Genomic DNA, 18,912 nt, shown 5'->3' on the forward strand with positions numbered 1-18,912 from the left:
ATATTTAAACCAATGATGTTCTGTCTGTACTACAGCGAACTACTTGAAAATGTTCACATATTCTTTTTAAAACATTAATTTTAAAGACAAAGTACATGAACACATGAAAGCTTCATATATAATAAACTCTTGCACTGCTCTAAAATGATTTATCGGAAAACATACAGAGATCAATGCTGCTTAAAAGGCAGGTGTGTTTGGCTCAAGAGGGGGGCTGGCTGACAGTTTGGAGGCAGTGCAAAGAGCCCGCTTTTTTTTAATCAAGAATACTTCCTCACACTTTCGCTCATGTCCTAGCTCTCATTCCCTCTCTATCTTTTTCATTCTATCTTCCTTTGTCTATTTTACCTGCTCTCCTCAGTTAGGTTTTGAAAAGGTGTCCTCCATCACTATCACTCTGGGAGAAAAGTATATGGGAGCCCATCAAATATTTTGACTAATGTTCTGAGCACTGATCTCTAAGAGGAAGAAAGGTAAGGAGAACTAATTCTTCTAGCCAGTATAATGGTTAAGCTAATGACGCCAGTGAATAACCGTCCTCTCAATGTAGTGTATTCTGTATTTAATTGTTCATATGTTTCATGATTTTTGTTATTTGTGTGTTTTTTTGTGTTAGCTGTTTCATCTCAAACAGGAAGTCTTCCACATGGCCACATGGCAGAATGAACTGAAACTCAAGTAGCTAGAGAGGGTTTTACAGAAATTAAACAATAAAACAAAGTGTATGCTTAAGATATACACACATATCATCTATATAATGCTGGCCATTGTGTTTCAAAGGTAATGATAGTATAGTATGCTTTTTATACATTTTATGCTTATATTTCATCTGGACACTCTTTTCTGTAGCTGTGATAAAATCAGTCAGTTCTATTTGAATGTGTCATTCATACAGGTTAAATTAGAGCTGGTGTCCTGAAGTTAAATATTAGCTTAGAACTCTCTTACATAAGATCTCTCTAAAATTTAAACTCTGCACTGCATTTTGTCAGAATATTGTGCTCATCCACCAGTTCCTGTATGATTCATGGGCACTGTGTAATCATCCTGTTATGTGATGCTATTTAAGCATCATTCTTTTACTCTAATCAATAAGTGATTTCTTTACATAGTACACCTGAGCTCAACTCTGGACTACAAATGTAATATGTAAAGGAGTATTAGGTGGAAATGTTAAACACTGAGACCTCTTGTAATCAGAGTAATGCCTGCATTTTTTTCATTCAAGATTGGATGGAATTCTATAAAGCTCCACAGCCAGCACAGAATGTACAGTTTAGATTTCGTTGACCTAACATGGTTCCCAAATGTGCCAATGTATTGCATTTTTAATGCCCAGAGAATTGGGGCTCATAAATTCTGTTAGCACCACTAGGGTAGCTAAGCTCAAACTTATATCTTGTTCAAATGTAGTGTATAAAAAACCAAACAGATTTCTGAGTCTGGATTCTATATTTCTTGTCAGTGCTGACATTATTGGATTCAAATGAGTGGGACAATAGTTAAACATTGAACACAATTCACAGACTCAATCTTTTATTGTTATAAGTATTTCAGACAGCACAGGGACATTGAGAAATGGAAAGTAACCTAGGGATAGTACATTAAGCTAACTAACTAAATATGAACTTGTTCTTGATTTCTTGTTTCATGACAGAGTACTTCATTTTGTTTCAGATTTTCATAAATAAAACAGAAATAAATCAATTTGGCATACATAATAATAACATAATATTCTGGAGAATAAAAAACTTAAATGACTCCTGTTTCTGGCCTGTGTACCTGTCTCTGATGTGCTCTTACTGTAACAGGTGCACATGGACAACCCCTATAAAAGCCTGATCTCTTAATCTCATTACAAATGCCAAGTAGGATACACACCCAGACACGGACAGAAAGACAGATAAACAGATCCCCCCCCCCCCCACCACCACCACCACAAACACACACATACACACAAACTTCCTGCATTGACGTCACAAAGTGAGGAAATAAACAATAAACCATTGTAGTCTGGTAATACATTACTATATTTCAGTTTCCATTCATTTATATATTACTGCGGCTAATTAATTAGGGAACCTTACATCCAAACCCAACCCTAACATTTTCTATCTTCACCTATTGCTGCCTTATGCTGAGCTGAAATTTGGTCCCCACAAAAAGCTAAAAATATGCCCCCCACACCCACATATACATACACTTGTTCCTCCCTGTTTGTCTTCATGGTGTTAATCCTTCTTTCTCTAATCAGCCTGGAATGGTATGAGGTAAAACACACAGCTCCTCCTCACATAAGCTAAGAAGCCAGTCTGACAGTACAGGAACTCACTAGCCAAAGGTACAATTCTTAACCAAAATATAGGAAAAGAAAAAACTGAAAAACTTCCAAAAGATAAAATTTTGCGATAAACTTTTTTTTTTTCCAGACTCAAAGCTTGTCATTAGTGGAGCGTAATTACTGACAACCGAATTCAAAACAATACTTACCAAGACACCATGGAGCTTCCTAATAGTCACCACAAATCTAACAGTGAGAAGAACGCCGGGTATGTTTCAGCTATCTGGTCAAAATACAACATGAAAATATTTCCCATACATTCATCAACACAAAAAAATCACTTTGTATTTAAGTTAGCTAACTATCTATATAACCTAGCTAAGTAGCTAGGTCTGGCTTGTGTAGACCTTCGAACTCATCACATCAACTGTATATTTTTAAGGTTTAAAGTACTTTTTAAACATAATTCTGTACTTAGAAAGTCACTGATGAAGGCGATGATCGTTGGACAGTGTTATTATATGGATAGTAGCACGAAAACTAGATAACGCTAGCTAACCTAGATTAGTAAGTTAGTTATCAGGACTCGCTTTTGATATCTAGCAGGTTGTAGCTAGCTAGGCTTTTATTAATAATTATTTTTAGTAAAAGAACTCAAGATACTAAATGATTAGATGGAATTTGACGTTAAAGATGTAGCTAGCCAACTAAACATAAACTAGCTACTTACATCGCGACTCTTGCGAATTAAACTCGCTTGCATTCCGTTGCATAATTCAGTGCATCATCAAATAATTGAGTGCAATAGACGGTGTAAACGTGGCGTGTGGCCAGATGGCTCATAAAGATGAAGGTGAAATGAACACCTGTGAATTTCATTTAACGTACTTTCCTCCTTTCAGTACATTCATCCCTTTAGTTTAAATAATGATGGAAACCCAATTTTCTCATATTTCAAAATTCATGCATATTCTATTTATGTTACATAGGTTTGATTCCCTTTCAAACATGGAAGTGAATGAGCATTTCCTACCCCGAATGGAGGAAAATGGAAAAACACATTTTACAGATGTAAGTATTATTTCAGATTGCCCAGTTTCTTGATGTCTAAGGAATTTTGTGATGGTTCATATTTTTGCAAGCCTTTCCACCTCAAAACGTATGAAGTTGAACATGAAACATCACAACATTCCTGGATTATCACATAGGCTTATTTGTTGATAACATTTCTTTAAAAAAATCACAGCTTTTGGGCAAACAAATGTGTCATAAATAAATAATCAAGCATATGCAAACTTGCAAACGCTCTCAGTTCCTCCCTGGAGAACTGATTTTCATTGTCCTCATATTGTGTCAAATTTTATTCTGTCTTACATTGGATTTCCAAATGTTTTGCTATGTCTCATTCAAATATAGCATCAAATATTGACTTGAATGTGCTCCACTCTTCTTTTCTCATGTTAACCAATAGTTCCAAAATTCAGTCAACATAACAAAACACAGTGAAATAGAAACCTACAATTATGGTTAAGATTAGGTTTAAAGGTAGGGTCATGTTTAGAATTGAGTTTTAGGTGAGGTCTTAGTTGACCCCTGACAAATCAAATAGACACTGCTGGATCCAGGTTCCCTTACACTGGAAACTACATATATTTGTCTCAGTATGGTTACATGATTATCCAGTGTAGTGAAGAAACTCACAGTAGTTGCTGAATAGTATACTTTAACATTAACAAATGAATATCAAGACCTCTTTTTAATTATGCATGATGTATGATGGGTTCCTGTAAGAAAAGTTGTTATTGTGGTTGCAGCACACTATAATTAAGTTTGATGTTTCTGACAGTCCGAGGGGAAGACTTCATTTGGGATGTCCATCTTCAATCTGAGTAATGCCATCATGGGCAGTGGCATTCTGGGTCTGGCCTATGCTATGGCCAACACTGGTATTGTCCTCTTCCTGTGAGTGAAAATGACAAGGATTTGTATGTGTGTGTGTGTGTGTGTGTGTGTGTGTGTGTGTGTGTGTGTGTGTGTGTGTGTGTGTGTGTGTGTGAGAGAGAGAAAGAAAGAAAGAAAGCTCAGTATAAGCAAGCAGTCTCGGTTAAGGAAAAGTATTCATAATAGAGCACTCAGGCTTGCTCTGTTTGCAGTTACACACACACACCTGGTAAATGTATGCTTTTTGTTATCTTAAAGACATTTAAAGACATACATTTGTTTTAAGATAGTTCTAAATAATGGCTGTTTTTGAAACTATTTGAGTGAATGCCAAGAGTATGCAACTGTCATCAAGGCAAAGGATGGCCTTGTACATATACTACAGTTTGATGTCTTCACCACTATTTCTAAATGTGGAAATTAGTTAAAATAAAGAAAGCTATTTACTGATGCTCTATACAGGCATTTTTACTATTGCGGGCACATAAGGTTAGATTAGGCAACCAAAATAGATCAGAGAAAATGTATTTTTCACAGTTAAATACATACATACATACAGTAAAATAACAGATTTAATCAATAATAAAAGCATGCATATAAAGATGGGTCCTTAAATTGTTAAAAAGATGTAAAGATTCAGAATTTCTCAAAGATTCTCAATAATTTATTTGGGAAAACCAATGCCCAGTGGAGCTAAAACACTGAAATCATGGTCACCTAAGCATTGTAACTTTCTGCACAAGGCTACCTGCTCATTTGAGGATCCAGAACTCGGTGAAACTGGTTGTGCTTGTTTCTTTTGCTGCCTTTGCAGGAGTAAACTTGATAATTGTATTGAATGATATGTGTTTATCAAAGTCTCACATGGTGCGTGTATATGTGTATATACCAGGGTGGATACATATGCGCACACACAAGCCCTGTCACCTCCTGTAGATCACATTTCAGGGTAGAATCATGCCAGAAGCTGCCTGTCTACTCCATCTGTACATTATGACATTTGCACTTTGGAGATTATAATGCCATGGATAATTCTCAAACTGTTCTGAGCTTTGACTTCTATAAGCCTTTTATTATCATGTATTATGTTTACATGTAATTATGCATTATGTTCACATTCAGCAGAGGTGAAATGATCTTATACATAAGCCTGGATGCTGTTGTTTGTCAGGAGGTGGCAGTGCAACCCAATAAAATTAATTAAAAAAAAGAGTAATCCTGAGGACAGAAAACGTCTTTGGCTTGTGTCTAATATATGTAGTAAGATTATTACAAGACAGCTTTTTTGCCTTGCATTGTTACTAGTTCTAAACTACTTACAGAATAGGTTTTTATGATTTAAAAACTATAAGATTCTGAAGAGCAAATACTATAGAGCAAATATACAGTAAATCCCTACATAAACTCAAACAGTTGTTTGTACCAAAAATCTAAATAACATCCCACTTTGAAAGTGTTAAATAGTAAAGTTCATTTGTTGAGTTCGGTTCAAAATAGTAAAGTTCATTTGTTGAGTTCGGTTCAGTTTGTTGAGTCAAAAAGTTTTAAAAGTATAAACCTAATTTCAGTAAACCAATAAATATGACTAATCTTGCTCAACTGATGAAATTGCTGAGATAGATCAAGCCATTGTTTTCTAAGATTTATAAGAAGGTGCTATGTTTGGTGCACCCTGAGAGATGGAGTCTTACTGAAATTGTTACACTTGTTTTTTTGCATTGTAGAATCTTGCTAATACTTATCGCTGTTATGTCTGCATATTCCATCCACCTGCTCCTGAAGAGTGCCGATGTGGTTGGTAAGACACTTAGATTTTTAGCTTTTAGTAAACGTTTTATATGAATTAATTTTATTATTTAATAGCCTAATACTTCAGGAATAGAATCTCCACATGCCTGCCTGCCATCCTTATTATTGGTTTATTGATTTTCATTTTTGGTATTGATGTTTTTTGGGTTTTTTTGTTTTCTTTTCTTTTCTTTTATTTAGGCACTCGAGCATATGAAATGTTGGGTTTGAGAGCATATGGACAGGCAGGAAAAATCATTGCTGCCTGTGTGGTGACCATTCATAACATTGGAGGTGAGGTTTGATTAGCTGACCATGATTAACAACTATGCGTGTTGTCGAGCAGCATCAGCAGTGACCCTCACACATCACTGTGGTTATGACACAGTCTAGGTTGGATTATAACAAAAAAGGAGTGGTATGAAATGTAAGCAAAAGTGATAGAACAACAAAAGGGAAAATATGTTAACATGACTGTGTAGTTTTCTCTTTGGCTTTAAAAGACTGATACTGCCTTGGATCCTACAACAATGCATTGTGAGCATGCCGAGTTTGTGTTCATTTATTTACCTGATGTAATCTTGTTTTGTTTTTTGTGTTGCTCTGACAGCCATGTCCACCTACCTCTATATTGTGAAGATTGAGCTGCCCTTTGTTATATTGGGTCTCTTAGGTAAAGAAAAAGACTTTGGGTAAGAAATAGAAGATCTCTGACATGGTCATCATGACCATACAGAAAACAGTCTTGTTGATACCACCCAGATTAATTATGCAATCATGCCTAGCCAACAAAGTGCCTTTCGCTCTATATCGGACATGTTTCACCATGTCAGTTAGGAGGAACATGACCTTTAATCATGCCATTGATGCATGGGCATGCTGTTTTGCTTGGCTCAACCTGCTCCCTGTTGGGTGTTGTTTGTGTCTTGTTAGCGGATGGTATGTGGACGGGAATTACCTGATCACAATCGTCAGTGTCTGTGTGATTTTACCCCTGGCTCTTATGCGACGGCTAGGTACGTCAGTGTTCCTGTTTTGTTTGGGGGGGGTTGCCTCGTTTTTTCCCAACTGTCGTCATAACGTTTCACCTGTTTTAGAATAAGCTTCAACTGTAGGAGTATAATATATGCCTGATAGTACTGTAATTAATTGTTTCCCATCTGCATATTAAAGATGCTTTCACATTTTTGCCTTAACTGCTTTAATATTACACCACTTTCAGGGTATCTTGGTTATACTAGTGGTGTCTCCCTCTTGTGCATGGTTTTCTTCCTCATATCTGTGAGTCTTGTTGATCCATCCCCCCATCCATCCATCCACTGACCTTCTAACCTATCCATTAATCAAAGTATAAACAACTGGTTAAATAAAACATATTTAGGATGCCTTTTGTAAGCCTATTTTATATCTTTTATGGCTCAACAGGTCATCTTTAAGAAGTTTGTCATGGAGTGTCCGCTTAAAAGCATTGACCCATATTCAAACAATGGAAATAAGACACTCGATCCCAGAGTGATGAGCTCACACATTAACAGTGACTTCATGGCCACACCCTTCACCACACTGATGAGATCACACAACGACAGTGACTTTATTCCCAGATTCATCCCTGTGATGATTAGCTCACATACAGCTCATGACTGCCGTGAAGCTAAAATGTTTACCCTCACCCCAGAGGTAAGGGGGCACAATTCTTCTTGCAGCAAATCAAATATGCTATAATGAGAGACAAGCATCAATTCCTAACAGTCAGCCTTCATAATAAGGGCCACCTTGTGATCAATACATGATGTTCAAATATGTTAATATATTTTTGTAATGCTAATTTAGAAATAAACCAAACTAAAATGTCATGTGTGAAAAAGTAGGACACCATAATTGCTCTGAAAGTGTCTGAAAACTTATGTTTTTCATGCAGGCTATATACAGCATACCTATTGTGGCCTTTGCATTTGTGTGTCACCCTGAGGTTTTACCCATCTACACAGAGCTCAGAAAGTACATTTTTCTTTGTATCTCACTTCAAGCAATAGTACTGAGATTACATGTTTTTGGAATTAATATATATTTTTCTGAATACAGTATTATATATTCTTTTCTATTTAAGATTATATTGTAACATGCAACATTTTGTGCAGAGTTAAATGCTGTACTGTTTAAACTACTATGAAGCATCATTTAAAAATTGATTTTTTTTCCATTTTTTACACCAGACCAACCAAGAAGCGGATGCAAAACGTGGCTAACATCTCCATACTGGCTATGTTCATCATGTACTTACTAACTGCAGTCTTTGGCTACCTCACTTTCTACGGTGAGCTTGTGCTTGATGTGCTTTTGTGTGATGGACAGGAAAGAATAAAGAGTAAATGTAGGTGCAGATTATGTGCACAAATCGACTGTCTTATAGGCCTGTTTTTGTGTGTGTGTAGGTAATGTGGAAGATGAGCTTCTAAAGAGCTACAGTGCAAGTGATACGCTGATTTTATGCGTGCGTCTGGCAGTGCTAGTTGCCGTCACCCTCACTGTTCCTGTTGTTCTGTTCCCGGTATGACACAGACATGCACATTTTACACACTCATTAGCCTTTTTAACTCCAGGCTGTGCTTAGTTTTTAATCTTAAAGTGTAATCATTCAGTTAAAACAAATTTCACTGAAAGCAATATTAAGGTATTTAGTTACAAAACTGTGAATAAGTCTTATCCCTCTTTTCGGGCCTTGGAGTTTAAGTGGTTAAAGCTATTTGTTTCACCTATCCAAAATGCTTCTTGATGCAAATTATGTGAATACTGTGTCAAATGTATAGCCCTCTAGCAGTGGTTTTTGTGACAAGTGGCACAGATGAAGCAAGAGGCAAGGTAGAACAGACTTATTTATTTTCCATTAGGAATGCAATAATACCAAACTACTCCAAGATAGTGTCTTTGTAGTATCCGCGTTGTACTGACGGGCACTTGAGGTTTCGACCGCTAATGTGCAGCGCTGTCTCTCCGAACTTGCAGAAATATATAGTGACAGGTAATGAGGAGCAGGTGTCTCCTGTCAAAAGGCAGGTGATTGTGAATAGGGCAGGTTAGTGGTATGGCCCCTGTCTGGAGTAGGTGTGTTGCTCTCGGTAGGAGACCGGCCTACCATGACAGAACGCCGCCGCCCCCCCAAAGACCCTGCCAGGCTCCTAGAACGCAACCGGCCCTGCTGACTCGGGGCAGGCTTCAGCAGGTGCAGCCTATGGGAGTAGATAACGAGGTCGGGGTCTAAAATCTGGGAGGCCGGAACCCAACTGCACTCCTCCGGGCCATACCCCTCCCAGTCCACCAAGTATTGCAGTCCCCTCCCTCTCCTTTGGGAGTCCAGCAGGGTCTGCACCCTATACACTGGGCCCGCTTCCATTTCCAGAGGTGGAAGCAGGTCACCCGAAGGAGCTTCCTCTTTGGCGAGGGGACCCTCCGTCACAGGCTTCGGCGCCAACACGTGAAATTCCTGGGATGCCCGACTGCTCCCTGTGAGGCCAACCCTGTAGGACACCTCATTGATCTGGTCATTTATGGTGTAAGGGCTCTCATACATCGTCTTGCCTGTGGCACCAGCATGGCTGTCCTTGGTTGAGACCCACACCTTGTGTCTAATCACAAATTGAGGGGTTTCTCCCCATTTTCTGTCCACCTTTTTCTTGTAGGTAGCGATCGCCTTACATAGTCTCTGGTGCGCATCCTCCCAGGTCCGTTCACTCTCCTTGCACCATCTCTCCACTGCCAGCTGCTCTGACGCAGGGGTGTCCCAGGGGTAGAGAGGCGGTTAGTAACCCAACATACACTCAAATGGGGCGAGACCAGTTCCCGTGTGGTGCAGAGAGTTCTGCACATACTCCACCCATGGGAGGTACATGCTCCATGTCTCTGGGTGGTGCTGACAGTAGAGGCATAGGAACTTACCAAGTTCTTGGTTCACCCTCTCCACTTGCCCATTAGTCTGAGGGTGAGAGCCGGATGTTAGGCTGACCATGATGTTCAGTTTACCTAACAGCTCTTTCCATACCCGCGATGTGAATTGGGAGCCGCGATCTGACACGATGTCCTCAGGTGGGCCGAACTGTCTGAATACCTGGCGGAATACGTCTGCTGTTTATAGCGCACTGGGCAGGGCTGCTAAATGGACAAAAGGAATCATTTTACAGAACCAGTCCATGATACTTAGGATGGCGGTATTGCCCTCTGAAACAGGTAGGTCCGTGACAGTCCACCGCCAGGTGGGACCATGGTCAGAGGGGTGTAGGCAAGGGCACAAGCTTACCTGCTGGAGGAACGCGTGGCGTTTTACTGCGGGCACAGTCAGTGCAAGAAGCCACATCACCACCTCCTTGTTCATTGCCGGCCACGAATAGCGCACTCTGATCAGCTGTGTGGTGCAAGTAGCGCCAGGGTGTCCTGTCTCCAAAGATGTATGCGCCCACGTGATGAGGCCCCCGATGATTCAGTGGCACGTAGAGGCAATTAGGTGGGCATTGTGGATACGGGTTGGCTGCCTTTATTTGGCAGTCCAACTCCTACTCTAGAGATGCCAAAAAGCATGAGGGAGAGAACAGGCTCTGAGCTGGTCGACAGGGCCTCCACATTGTGTCGCCTGGAGAGTGCATCCGCTCGAGTGTTCTTCTCCCCAGGCCTATAGGTGACCTGGAAATGGAACCTGGAGAAAAAACACCTAGCTTGTCTGGCATTTAGTCTCTTGGTAGTCTGGAGGTATTCCAGGTTGTGGAATAAAAGGGTGTCGCGCTCCCTCTAGCCAATGCCTCCACTCCTTGAAGACGAGCCTCATGGACAGCAGCTCGCCATCCCCAATGCCGTAGTTCCGCTCTGCGAGACTCAGTTTTTGGGAGAAGTATGCGATAGGCCATAGACCACCTCTCTCCTGTATGCCGAGATAGTACAGCACCCACTTTTATGTTGGCGGCATCCACCTCCACCACAAAAAGTCTCTCTGGTTCAGGTTGTCGTAACACCAGCACTGTTGAGAAAGCAGTCTTCATCTCTTCAAATGCCTTCTCAACCTCAGAGGTCCATTTGATCCTTTGGGTGGGGCCCAGGAGCTGGTTTGTAAGGGGCCTTGCTAGCAAACTGAAGGATCAGATGAACCTCCGATAGAAGTTGGCGAAGCCAAGAATACACTGTAGTGCCTTGTGCGAGTGGTCTAGGCCAAGCCATCACTGCTTCCACCTTGCCTGGTTGCATGCATACACTCCCTTCTTGGATGACGTACTCCAGAAAGTCCACCTCCTGACAGTGGAACTCACATTTCTCTAATTTGCAGTATAACTGGTTCTGCAACAGGGTTCATAGTATGGCCCGCATGTCTTGCACATGTTGGTTCCAGGAGGAGGAACAGATCAAAATGTCATCGATATAAGCAATGACAGATCTTCCCAAGAACTCCAAGAACCTTGTTAATGCAAGTCTGGAATAGCGATAGAGCTGTGGCCAGACTGTATGCTAAGACCACATATTCATAATGGCCAGTAGATGTGCTGAAGGCCATCTTCCACTCGTCCCCCCCACCCACCCCTTGACCCGAATTAAATTAAATTAAATTATAGGCACCTCACAGGTCCAATTTTGTGAAAAACCTGGCTCCTCTCAGCTGTTCCAGTGCTGCTGGAACCAGGGGGAAGGGATACGGGTACTGCACCAGCAGTTTGTAGAGTCCCTGGTAGTCCACGCAAGGTCTTAGGCCCCCGTCCTTCTTTACTAAGAAGACTCTGGCTGAGGCTGGAGAGGTAGAGGGGTGGATGTACCCTTGTTCCAGTGCCTCCTTGATGTACTGTACCATTGCCCGTTCTTCTCTTGGAAGAGGGGATAGATTCTGCACCTGGGGGGTACCGCGCCCTCCTTGAGGGTTATAACACAGTCCCTGTCCTGATGGGGCAGGAGCTGTGTGGCCTTCATAGGGCTAAAAACCTGTGCCAAGTCCACATACACCTGGGGAATAGGGACCTGCTAAATTGGCTCCGGGGCCCTCTATCGAGGTCACCATTAGCGGCACCGCCTTGTTCAGGAAGCACCTCTGGCTGCATGAGGGAGCCCATTGCAGGATTCAGTTCTCCATCTACTTCACCTATGGGTTGTGAGTCCTCAGCCACTGCAGGGAGGGAAGGAGAAAAGGCGATGTGCTTTGAGTGTCCATCTTGGGTGAAGAGGAGAACATGGGGAGTGACATGAGTGATATAGCCAGGGCCTAACAGGCTCCCGTCCAGGGCTTGCATGCTTAGCGAAGAGGGTAGGTCGATGGCTTTGATTCCTAGCCTCTTTGCAAAACCCCAGTCCATGACATTCCCCACTGCCCCTGACTCAACTAGGGCAGAGGCAGAAAGTAACCGACGCTTGAATGACACCTTCACCGGCACTTTAAACAGAGTGAGATTGGGAACAACTCACTGCATTCTTGCCTCTTTGTTGGTCTCCCCTCCTGGGATGTACCCCTGCTGCATCCAGCTGCATGGGCTTCCCAGGGTTGTCGGTCTGCTTGGTGGGTCCGGTAATGTCTTGTGGGGAATTCTGCTGTGCACACCAACGTTTCTCCTGTAGCAGTTCTGCCCTTAATCCATTTACAAACACATGGATCAGCGCGGGTTTGTTCCACCATGTCCCGAGTCCAAAATTCCATGGCGAACTCGGCCGCAGCTCTCAATCCCTGCTTGAAGTGTAAAAGCGCTTGTCCTCAGAGCTTCCCTTAGCGGGGATGGTTAAACACCACTCATAGTTCCATCACAAAACTGGTGTAATCACTCATTAGTGGTAAATTATTAGTGACAAGAGCCGCTCCCCAGACGCGAGCCTTACCTGTGAGCCAGGAGATAATAAACGACACCTTGGCACAGTTGGATAGTTGCGACTGATAGCTGACAAACAGTTCACATTGAACCATGAACACTTTGCAGGTTTCAGGATCTCCTCCGTACGCCTCAGGGGAGGCGACCAAGCCCTTCACCTCTTCAGGCACTGGAGGGCTAGCGGGGGTGGTTGTTTGTACCTTGGGGCTCATGGCCAGGCGGTTGACGTACTGGCTGAGAGTCTGTACCATTGATAAAACTTCCCCGTTTTCCTGCCGCTGCTGCTCCAGGGCAGCCAGCAGGTGAGCCCAGTCAGGGCTGCTTGCTTCGCTTCCTGGAGGCTGCGCATTCTGTGATGTAGGTGGCACAGATGAAGTGAGAGGCGAAGTAGAACAGATTTGTTCTTTATTTTCCATTAGGAATGCGATAATACGAAACCGCTCTTAAGACGAAGCGTCTTCATAGTATCAGCATTGCACTGAGGGGGACTTGAGGCAGCGCTGTCTCTCCAAACCTGCAGGAATATATAGTGACAATGAGGAGCAGGGGTCTCCTGTCAAAAGGCAGGTGATTGTGAATAGGGCAGGTTAGTGGTATGGCACCCTGTATGGAGTGGGTGTGTCCTGCACAGTAGGAGGCCGGCCCATCGTGACAGTTTTCTCCTAATTGTTGATTACAGTGTTGGCTCTCTCTCTGCATGTTCAGATTCGCCGAACCATGCTGCAGCTGTGTTGTCCAAATAAGCCCTTCTGCTGGGCTACCCACATCTCCATGGCCATAGGCCTGCTTATTTTCGTCAATGTACTTGTCATCTTCGTGCCCAACATCAAAGACATCTTTGGCTTCATTGGTGAGCTATTCTTTCCTACATTTATTGGTTTCACACACACGCACAGTGTCATATATATATATATATATATATATAGAAAGGTGTGATGAATGTACCTGAGAAGTACAACATGCTGTTCATACCTTGGAGTATGGAGGCCTTGGAGACTGCCAAGCAAAGATTAACAGCTCTGATTACCGACCTGAACTTCACAAGAGAACAAACATGATGTTTTCCCACGAGCCATCTAAAGTGTACTCTGTGGTAGGGTCACAGCATGGGAACAATCCAACCAAGCTGGAGACTGAGCAATACTGGAAAAGGCAGAATGAGATCCCACAACAACAATGTCCAGTGATTGTTGAATCTGAGAGCAAACCACAGCAAACTCCCTGAACAGGATCCGATAACAATCACACTAACAGATGTCTGAGAAAGGGTCTCAAGGACGAAGAGCTGCACAGCTTCAGGATTTGCCATGGTCTGTGCCTACTGGCTGAAGTAGCTAATTTCACTTCCTGAACACCTGGCAGCACAAATGAACCAGCTGCTAATGGATGGAACACACCCTTAATGGTTAACTGAAGAACAGTCCTGATTCTGAAGGACCCCAAGAAAGGGGCAGTTCCATCCAAGTACTGGCAGAAAACCTGCCCCCACACAATTGGTAGGTCCTGGAACAGAACTAAGAAGAAAACCAAAACACTTGCATGACTGAACCAGGGGAAAGGAGCCTATCAGGGAGCGAAGCAATGAGGAATGAAAGTACACAAAGACTGGCAATAACAGATCAGGAAAGCAATGTAGACGAAAGCAACGAGACAACGAACAGCAGACAGGAGAGTAGAAATAAACTAGACGAAACTGAACTAGGAGGGCAATGTAAACTGGAGTACAGATAGAAAGCACATAGGATCTAATACTTAACAGGAGAAAGGCGAGGGTAAACAGAGTGAGTAACTTAACTTAGGATGGAGACAACAAGAGCTACATAACCAGAGGCGAGGGAGCGAGCAAGGCAGAGTCTGCGGGCGTGACAATAGGCCTGAACCCCCTCAGTTAAAAACATCACCAAGAGTGACTACAGATACCGCCTATGGGTTGGAATAACCATCAGTCACCTCCTCTACATGGATGACATCAAGTTGTACGCCAGAAGTAAATGACACATCGACTCACTAATCCTTCTCAAGGAAACTCCTCACAATGCATGGAGGGTTTCATCCAAATGAGGTAGGGTTCAGAGCATGTTCAAAGCATGTCAGTACCTACATCTAATTTGTGGCAACTACTAGAAGCTATGCTGTCTACATGGGCCTTTCAGGCCACTTTACATGTCACAACTGCAGTCGATCAACAGACATGTCTGGTGTAAAAGACAGCACTTCTAGCATTGCACAGATGCTTCAATGCTACTCTAGCTAATAAGTAAGGGAAACTGGCCCACCCCACCCACAAAGATCATTTCAAGCCCTTTGCTCAGCTATGCAACTCAAGACAAGAATGAACTGCCACCAGCCTGAAGGGAAGTTTATACTCACTGATAAGCATCTTGCAGCTGCCTGTCATAATCAGCACACATATGCATCAAAAAGTGTCACTGTTAGGTAATCTCAAATAGACATATCTTCTTATTCTGTATGCAATACTGTTATCTATTGTTATGACACAGACTAGGTTGAACCTGTAACAAAAAGGATGGTAGTGGTGGGCCGCTGAACTGTAATGGTGGAGCACTATGGATAAGCGAATGACAAATGCAATGACACAAATAGGAGATAACGGATAGTTGTATTGAAGATATGTGACAATATGAAGAGGACAAGAAGACATACACACCAGATTACTTTGGCGTGGTCAATGCTGAAAACAAATAAACAAACAACAACAAAAACACACTGTACAAGGAGTGACTAACCTGACCTAGTGAAACCAAAAAGTGAACCAAAAGGGACACACTAACCTGTTTTGAAGTACAAAACAAAGTACTATGTACACTATTTACTTTAGCAGAGGCACAAAAATGGCAATCCAAGCTGGTTTTCGAAATACACTAGCAAAGGTCAGAAACATGAACTAACAGCAGAACAAGCATAACAACAATCGAAAATAGAGCTAGACACAAAGCTGGATCAGCCGTGTTTGCCATGGCCTTTTCATAGTTGACGGCTTCTAGCATGAGTGACACAGAACAGGTCATGTCAGCTCAGGGGAATTATGGGTATCAAGAGTTCCTGGGTTAGATGCTATAAAAACTCTGAAGCATGTGCCAAAGGGTTTTGCAAATACCAAAAGGGCCAGAGCAAGGGTGCTCATGCCTAGAAACAAAGTGTGGGAAAAACCTGGGACCAGACAGATCCACTACCTCAGAGAATTTCTTTCTCCAGGCACGAGTTAATCAGATGTGGAGTTCTCTCGACTCTAGGATCATGGACTGTGCAGCACCTGTACCACTCAGGATTTTCACAGGACACCTCTCATCAGACTCCTTAATTGGCTAAAATGGGTTCAATAGCAAGCTGTCAGTCTGTGAATTCTTGCGTTGCAGCGCAGGACATACAGCATTCTGATGCCTATGTTCGTGACAATAAAAACACATGCAGTTTTTTGTTATATTCACTAACACTATGAAAATGAACAAAACAGTCATTTTAATACCTAAAACAGTAGTTGCAGGTATCGTGAACCCTGAATCACTGATTTGTTTTTCTATTTCATGTTTATGAAACAGGTATAAAATGTGCAGGAAAAAAGGAGAAAGCAAACACGAGTCTCCAACTAAAGAGTTTAATGAAATTAACAAAAGCGAAACTGAACACAAAAGTACACTGACGAGTACAAAGAAAGCCAACATAACATACAATGACAACAACGGTCAAAGAAACAAAACAGGTTTATAAAAGGCACAACATAAGAACATAACAACCACAGGTGGTGCAACACATACCACCATGTGAAACAAAAGACCAAAACATAAACAAATGCCATGTGCAAAGCTGCCGCCATATGACAGAGGCCACTGGCGCGGGGTTGGGGATTGGGGCATTGTCACAATTTATTGTACAATTCGTACTGCTTTCCCAAATTATATCACTTGAAGCAAAATTTGGACACCAGTCATTGGTGATCATTTATATTTAGTGTAAAGGGAATATTTTTGTTGAGCGATCCCTTTAAAACTATGTAAGAGCTGTTCTGAGGCCTATTGCTGTTTTATTGCAGCAAAACACTTAGGATATTAATGAGGTATTGTTGCAGACATGGAGGAAGGTCTTGCCATGAGCTTTTGAGAGTTCGACTGAAAGATGTCTTCACTGCTTAACTTCTAGGGGCCACAACTGCTCCCAGTCTTATTTTCATACTGCCTGGAATATTCTATATCCGACTCATCCCTCACACCCAAGAGCCAGTGAAGTCTAGGCCAAAGATCCTGGTAAATATACACCACCACCCACTTATTTCTCTGATTCCTTTGTTACCTATATACTTTTTAATGCTTTTTTAATTTCTGCTTTTCTTTTCCAGGCATTTATGTTTTCAGGGCTGGGCTTCGTCTTCATGTTCGGGAGCATCAGCTTAATCATACAGAAATGGATGACTGGGAATTCACCAGACATGAAGGGACACTAATAGCCCTGAGAAATGAGACCAGCAGCATACAGCAGAAGCCAAACCCCAGCCCTGTGATTGGATGAACCCAAACATGTCCTGGCTGCCCACAATGAATAATGCACAGCTTAATTAGTATGAGCATTGGGCCTGCTGGTCTTGTCAGTTGTGGCCATCTTGGATACAGAACACGTCTCAGAACGGTCATCATTAATGGAGGCGTTTATGTACCTCTGAGGAAAGCATTTTATACATTTTAAATTTGTGTAAAAATATGTTTTGGATATAAATAGGCCTAAATATAATTTTAATAGCAGTTTTAATAGCCATTGTAATATGATCTTTTAGGGAAAGAAGTATATTTATACTGAGTTGATTTAGATGTTTTCAGTATCTTTGTATGATAACTGAATCTGATCTGTTGATACCACACAAAGATCTAGAATACTACAGAGCTAAAATGTATTTATTACAGAACAGCATGAAGGATTTTGAAAGATTAGGAGAGGAAACGAGCATGTCTGTTCTATGAATGATTTAATACTTCTTTTTTATTTTAATACACATAGAGCACAAATTTCCTTTTATAGCTACAGTAGCATTTCCTATTCGGTTTATTTTTGTGTTTGTTTAAAGATTAGTTTGTGTTTGTTCATTTTGTGTTTGTGGTTCAAGGGTTATTGAAGGTTTCCAGCTATCTACTTTAGTACAGGAAATATTGGGTAACAATTTGAAGATTTTTTCACAATCTACATATTTATAGGACTTATGAATTATTTTGGTACACCAAACATGCATTAATATGAAGGTTATCAGCTGCAAGCTGAAGACTCTTTGTGCTAAAACAGATTTTCTGTTCAATATTGTACCCTTCAACCAATGTGTTGTTGTATGTCATGTGTACTTAAAAGATTTTTTTAACAAATTTTGCAATACTTAACATGAAAAATACCTCTATATGAATTTATAGTGTATAAATAATTTAAAGCAGTTTTGCCTACATTGTAAAATGTGCCTAAAACCTCTTATTTGGCTATTTGTATATATATTAAATTTTCTAACCTTTTATTCAGTAATGTTGAGCTCAAAATGATTAGTCATGCCCTGTTTTGTGCTTTTCATTAAAATCCCATTTTTGAGTTTTATCCACTTGCATCTCACTCTGTGTCTAAAATGTTACATGATTATAGAAAAGTTCATTTTGACTAGGTTGTGTCTTATTGTTTTTAATGACATCTTTGAAAATGAAAGAAATGCTAAACAAAAAATTAAATTTCCATTGACAATTTTCAAGTTCAACCCATTTGTTCAACCCATAATTTCAGGAATGGACATGTAGAAGGGGGAGAAGAACACTTAACAATTTCCAGGTGGCCTCTGCTTTGTGCTACAGGGCCAGGTCCTTCAGTTAAAAATAAAATAAATAATAGTAATACAAAGAGCGGTATGGGAGTCAAGGAGACAGGGAGATGGAGGGGAGCAAAGATTGGCAGAGAGATCAGGGCTGGGTTTCCCAAAAGCTTCTCATTGCATTGGGTGTCTTATTGAAGTTTCTTTTTACAACTATCATGCCAACGTGATGAAACGGTAGAGGAGACTTATGTTGTAGTGTCCTCTGGGGAACATGAAGTGCTTTGCTTACA

At 41.3% G+C, this 18,912-nt stretch overlaps 1 protein-coding gene across 5 annotated transcripts; it reads left to right on the forward strand.

Annotated features, from left to right (window-relative positions):
• Positions 1–243: 243 nt before the first annotated feature.
• On the forward strand, positions 244–18,518 carry slc38a5a (solute carrier family 38 member 5a). 5 transcript variants are annotated; one of them, XM_027015979.2, is made up of 17 exons: positions 244–473; positions 2,255–2,341; positions 2,430–2,549; positions 3,271–3,352; positions 4,128–4,243; positions 5,947–6,020; positions 6,212–6,304; positions 6,621–6,702; positions 6,944–7,026; positions 7,233–7,291; positions 7,436–7,687; positions 7,929–8,008; positions 8,224–8,324; positions 8,443–8,558; positions 13,537–13,681; positions 16,990–17,093; positions 17,186–18,518. In XM_027015979.2, exons 3-17 carry the CDS (start codon positions 2,500–2,502, stop codon positions 17,288–17,290), a joined length of 1,542 nt encoding a protein of 513 aa, XP_026871780.1. In that variant the 5' UTR covers positions 244–473; positions 2,255–2,341; positions 2,430–2,499; the 3' UTR covers positions 17,291–18,518. The 5 variants fall into 5 exon arrangements, with proteins under 5 accessions (XP_026871780.1, XP_026871781.1, XP_026871785.1 ...); XM_027015981.2 differs by lacking the exon at positions 244–473 and adding an exon at positions 669–780; XM_027015980.2 differs by lacking the exon at positions 2,255–2,341.
• The last annotated feature ends 394 nt before the right edge of the window (positions 18,519–18,912 follow it).

This window comes from Electrophorus electricus, chromosome 23, assembly GCF_013358815.1.
Source record: "Electrophorus electricus isolate fEleEle1 chromosome 23, fEleEle1.pri, whole genome shotgun sequence".
Taxonomy (NCBI): domain Eukaryota; kingdom Metazoa; phylum Chordata; class Actinopteri; order Gymnotiformes; family Gymnotidae; genus Electrophorus; species Electrophorus electricus.

Bases quoted from the DNA above. Each gene is read 5' to 3' on its own strand.
- slc38a5a (XM_027015979.2), top strand. From the start codon at position 2,500: ATGGAGCTTCCTAATAGTCACCACAAATCTAACAGTGAGAAGAACGCC. The intron at 2,550-3,270 runs GTATGTTTCAGC...TATGTTACATAG, and splicing joins AACAGTGAGAAGAACGCCGG to GTTTGATTCCCTTTCAAACA. The intron at 6,305-6,620 runs GTGAGGTTTGAT...TTGCTCTGACAG, and splicing joins GACCATTCATAACATTGGAG to CCATGTCCACCTACCTCTAT.